This window comes from Daphnia pulicaria, chromosome 12, assembly GCF_021234035.1.
Source record: "Daphnia pulicaria isolate SC F1-1A chromosome 12, SC_F0-13Bv2, whole genome shotgun sequence".
In the NCBI taxonomy this organism is placed as follows: domain Eukaryota; kingdom Metazoa; phylum Arthropoda; class Branchiopoda; order Diplostraca; family Daphniidae; genus Daphnia; species Daphnia pulicaria.
This window is the reverse complement of record NC_060924.1, coordinates 2,005,634-2,011,428: the sequence shown is the minus strand read 5'-3', so window position 1 is coordinate 2,011,428 and position 5,795 is coordinate 2,005,634. Positions and strand designations below refer to the sequence as shown.

Here is a 5,795-nt window from a genome sequence, read left to right as displayed (position 1 = left end):
TTGCAAACCGAAGCTGCGATGCTTGGCGCATGTTAAATGAACCACAGGTTCATTACCTGTAATTCCACTAGGTTTAATAATATCGCCTTGACTCATTTGCGAATCAATTTCTTTTTCTTCAGTGAAGTAAGCAATGAAAATATTCTCATTTTGATACTGCATCACACATGTGGTTTGGCCATTTTCAGATTTTTTCAATAGCCAGGGGCATCGGAAGGTAGGCGTCGTTCGATCAAAAAATATTTCCGTTTCTTTCTCCGGCCTGTGTAAAATGGGCAAAAGTTAATAAACAAAAATTAGCGAAGCCAAATTTTAGCATCTTGGAATAAATCCAAAAAAATAAATATTACATAATTTTGGAAGAGGACAGTTCTTCGGGATTGCTGTTTAAACATTTCCTGAGCTTGGCCATTTGCATGGCATCCATTTTCTTTAGAGCATGTCGACATAAATTAACCAGAGTTGTAAGTTGATAGTGATCAGCTAACTTGAGCAATTCTTCATCTGCCAATGTTCCTATCGATTCTCCCGTGTAGATGAAGTGAAGAAAATTCTCCACAGTTGAAAGTTCCACGCCTTCAATCCGGATCTGATGAGGACCGTCTTTTCCCGGTTGTTTCTTCTCGAATTCGTCTGCAAACACTCGACTGCGGGCAGCAAGGATTGATTTGTGTGCAGGGAATGTCTTGTCTTTCACGATAAAAACAACGTCGAGCAGATCCTGTTGATTTTTGAGAGCAGCCCCTAACTGATCCTTGGCAAGACGATCAGACAGTTGGTAAGAAAAGCCGGAATCAGCCCCTTCGATGCAAATTCGAAACATCAACGTGCAGTGTCCAACGAACTTCTTAAGAAACGTCATGGTGAATAACTGCAGATTTCCTTCATATCCGAGATCTTGTTTTGTCATTTGCATTGTCTCTGCTGGGCCAAGTCCAATACATTGAATTCCGTACGTTACGCTCTCCACTTTCATCCCGATTTTTCTGAGATCAACTGCCATGAGAAACAAAACGGGTTTCAGTGTGTGATTCTTCAAACCCACACGAAATACTTTTTCACCTCGAAACAAAATCAATTTCGATGCTATCGTTATCGGTTCTTCTTCTACACACTCAAAGCTCCACTCGTACAGCACAATCAACTTCGGGGTACCAAACAAATCGGACGTCATGTTGACGTGTTTCACAAAACTTCTGACAAATATGGAAAACGTCATTGTTAATTCGAACTGAAATTTAATGACCAATAAAATATTCGTCAGACTTACCGAAAATAAGAGTTGATTAACAAAATTACAAAAACAAAATTGTTGGAAATAACTGCTAGCTAGACTCTACCAGCCGATGGTCAACAGCGAACTGAAAGCCAAAAAAGGAACTTGACGTTGCAAGAACGTTTCGTCTCACCTTAAACTTGAAATCAATTTGGTTTCTGATTTCTATGGAATGGACCCTTGAGTGTTGGCTACATGATGGACACCCACAGCAATTCCTAGAGATAATATAGAACCAAACGTATTCAAAACGCTTGGGCAAACTATAGAAATTTCATTTGTCGTTCAACAACAGAAACTCGAGCGATATTACGTCAATAAGGGCGGCGAAGGAATTGTGAAACACTCGTTGATTGGATGGAACAACTTTTTAGTTCCGTTCATCAAATTGAACATATGAAGTGAGAAGGCGTCCAGAATAGATAGATAGATATAAAGGCCGCCTTTGCGCTTTATATTTCCGGCAAGATCTATTTTAATTAAAAAAAAAAAAAAAAAAAAAAATATAATATCCCCGTTATCAGGTGAAAAGCATATGGGATGCGAAAAAATGGATGTTATATTAAAATTTTATATTGCAGAGACAAATTACACCTGTGATACTACTGCGACATAAATGGCGGCAACGAAATTCCCGTGTAAAAGAAACACGGTGATGGGATGGAGCGATAAGCTGAGAGAGGGAGGGGGGTAAGCATACATGGATAGATAAAGTGATCAAACCAGATCTATTTCAGTAATTAAAAGCACCAAGTGCATTCCTTATCCGGCAAATAGAAAATAAACCGATGTAAAATTCTACTGTCAACAAGTTGGCGAGTCCATCCCCGGTCCATCCTGATCTAAACGGTGTAAAAAAATTTAAAGAAATTATCCACAAAATCCAATTAGAATGTCGCATTTTGTTGAATTCCCGGTGAAGTAGGCAAAAAACAGGATCGACTGATTGATTTTTTTTGTGCTTAAAACTGAAACCAAAGAATAAAAAATCTAAAAACAAAAAAGGGAAAGGCAAAAATGCATTTGCAAATATTTTGCATGAATTTCTGTATGTAAACAACAAAGAAACACAAGAATTGTAGAACATTCAATAAAAAGAATCGTGGCGATTAGAGCTGTATCAGACAGTTGGTCAATTCTTCAACATCCAACGAATTGGCATTGAGTAGTTGACACACATTTTTCAAAGTCTCCACTCCGTACATTGTGGCCAATTTGCTAAGCTGCTTACTTCTGACACACGTCTTTAAAGAGCCTGTGTAAAGGAAATTTAAGAAATTCTTCACAGTATCAACATCGAATTCCGCTCCAAATGTGACGATAGATTTCTCTGCTGTGTTGCTGATCTTGCTCAAAGATTCATTCAGGACAGGACTCCGAGCGCATAGGATTACTAGGTGGGCTTCCATCACCTTGACAGTTCCGACAAAGATGTCGACATCCGTGAACTTCTGATTTGTTGCGGCGGCCCATAAATCCGTCAACCATCTGTCGTCCATCATCTCGTAGTAATAATTGCCAACCGTGCTGACGACTTTGACGTCAAACAAGACTGGTTGTGGAACCTCTTCATCTAAATATACATTCCAATCTAATTGTGCTGCGAAGTGAAGTAGTTCTGCGTTTTTCCGAAAAATTTTTGGTTCCATTTTCAACCACTGGATGCATTTCTGGTAATGTTTGCAATAAATATCCTCAACTTTCAAGCCGAACCTTCGATGCTTAGCGCATGATAAATGAATCTCCGGTTTACTAATGTATAAATAGTTGCGATCCGTTTTTACTTCTCCGACGTAGTAAGCAACACAAATATCTTCATTTTGATATTGCATCACACATTTTGGTTGTGTGGTTTCCAATTTTGTTACCTTCAAACTGCTTCGAAAGGTAGGCGTCGTTCGATCAAAAAATATTTCCGTTTCTTTCTCCGGCCTAAATAGGGGGGAAATGAAACGAATAACAATTAGTGTAATCAAGTTCTAGCATGTTGGAAACTTGGAATATAAAAAAGAAACAATAATATTACATGATTTTGGAAGAAGATAGTTCTTTGGCATTGATGCTGTTTAAACGTTTCCTGACTTTCGCCATTTGCATGACGTCAATTTTCTTCAATGCAAATCGGCATAAACCAGTCAGAGTTGTCAGGCCGTACCTATCAGCTAATTCCTGCAAATCTTCATCTGCCAACGTTCCTATCGGTTCTCCTGTGTAAATGAAGTAAAGAAAATTCTCCACAGTTGAAGGTTCCATGTCATCAATTCGGATTCGAGGAGCGGATAGTTGTTTCTTCTTAAATTCGTCTGCAAACACGGGACTGCGGGCAGCAAGAATGGCTTTGTGAACAGGGAATGTCTTGTCTTTCACGATAAATACCACGTCCGCTAGATGTTTTTGACTTTTCAGAGCAGCCCATAATTGATCCTTGGCAAGCCGATCGCACAGTTGATAGGAATAGCCGGAATCAGTTCCTTCAATGCAAATTCGAAACGAAAACGTGCAGTGTCCAACGACCTTTTCGGCAAGTTTAATGATGAATAACTGAAGATTTCCTTCATCGCCGATATTCTCCTTTGTCATTCTCGTCATCGTTGCTGGGCCAATGTCACCACCTTGAATTCCGTACGTTACGTATTTCACTTTCATTCCGATTTTACCAAGATCAACTGCCATGAGAAACAAAACGGGATTCAGTGCGTGATTCTTCAAACCCACACGGAAAACTTTTTCGCCTCGAAACAAAATCATTTTTGATGCAATTGTTGTAGTTTGTTCTTCGACATTTTCCAGGATCCACTCGTACGGCACAATCATCTTCGGGGTAGTAATAATCGTCTCTGATGCCATGATGACGTATTTCACGAATCTTGTTAGAATATGGAAAACGACATTGCTTTAATTCTTATTTCAGATGATTAATATTAAAATAAAATATTTTGTGTACTCACCAGCCAATATTTCACTATACACTAGAATCTAAGAAAATGTAATTGTAGTAAGTAAGGTGAGAGTAAAAATCTCAATAGTACCAGACTCTACCAACCGCTGGCTAACAGCAAACTGAAAGTAAAAGCGAAGGATAATTTCCCCCCTCTCGATCGACACGACAACAACAACATGAAGCCAACGTTTCCGCGACATTAGCTAAACGTTTCGTCTTACCACCTTGACCTTGTATACAATCAATTTGGTTTCCGAAGGAATGGACCCTTGAGGGTTGGCTACATGATGGACACCACAATTCCTAGAGAAGGGATAATTTTACAGAACCAAACGTATATTCAAAACGGCTCAATATGGCAAACGAGTATAATTGTATTTGTCGTTCAAAACAACAACACAGAAACTCGAGGTATTACGTCAATTAGGGGTGGCGACTTTATTGTGAAACGTGTTGATTAGATGAAACCGCTTTCCAGTCCCGTTCATCAGATTAAACAGATGAAGTTGAAAAGGAGGCAAATTATATACTAAAGTGAGTCTTAAATTTATTTCAAGATCTATTTTGATTATTATAAAATAAATAAAATATTACCATTAATTATCAGCAGGTGAAAAACATGAAGTAGGCGAAAAACAGGGTCTCGTTTTTTTATAATTCGTCATGGCGTTGGGTTGCAGAAACCGACGCCGACGCTCAAACACGGCCGACTGCACTGGAAATTCAATTTCTTGCGATCGGAAACAATTTCCTTACTGCGCAATAAGATATCACCATAAATTAATTTTCAATATTCAGATGAAATTACAACTCATAAGAGAACAAAATGTTAAATGTTCTAACCTCATTTGCTGCTAGGACGATGAAACTGCTGTTATAATTCCGTCGTCTTTATTCAAATATTCGACTACATCTGCTCGTCGATTTTCTTGTTGGCAACTCGACACAAGTTACTGACAAGGTCGTTAGTCTGCTGTACTTATCGGCTAACTTGAGTTCAGCTCTTCCATCATTTACCCAATAACTCCCGCCCTGTACTAGTAGAAGAATCAACTCTTTCTCATCGCGTTGCACATATAGGTTCCACGCCATTAATTCTCATCTTGACAGGTCCGCACTTACTAACTGAGTCCCGGGTCAGGATCGGCAACTTTGAGTCTGCCACACCAATTTCTTGTCGCTGACGAAACAATTCGACGTCGTCAAAATTATTTTAAAAAAAATTTCTTCATTTGCGTCGTCGATGCTGGGCAGGTGAAACTTAATGGTCGTCCATTCCGATCCTGTTGGGATCGTAATAAAAAAGGGGCGTGGTTCTTTGACGGAATGCAAAAAAGAGCCTAGCGCGATTGTTTTTTTTTTTCGGTTTCCTATTCTCGCAATCATCACAGCGTTGCCGTATAAATCACGGCCGCTATCCACACGGCGACATCTCAAATTGAAACAGCCAGCATCACCGATACATAAACAGAATGGCAAATCAATGTTTATCGTGCTTCTTAATAAACGACGCCAAGGTAGATTAAACACGCCAAACTACTGTAGGCTATATTCCCATTTCAAAGATTTTCATTCAAA

The 5,795-nt window shown here is 39.1% G+C and overlaps 1 protein-coding gene across 1 annotated transcript; it reads right to left on the bottom strand.

Annotated features, from left to right (window-relative positions):
- Nucleotides 1-1,843: 1,843 nt before the first annotated feature.
- LOC124316237 lies at nucleotides 1,844-4,320 on the bottom strand. The gene is made up of 3 exons (XM_046782056.1): nucleotides 4,225-4,320; nucleotides 3,303-4,142; nucleotides 1,844-3,208 (listed from the first exon to the last, which is right to left on the bottom strand). The coding sequence occupies exons 2-3, from the start codon at nucleotides 4,121-4,123 to the stop codon at nucleotides 2,386-2,388; spliced, it is 1,644 nt and encodes a 547-aa protein (XP_046638012.1). The 5' UTR covers nucleotides 4,124-4,142; nucleotides 4,225-4,320; the 3' UTR covers nucleotides 1,844-2,385.
- Nucleotides 4,321-5,795: the final 1,475 nt, after the last annotated feature.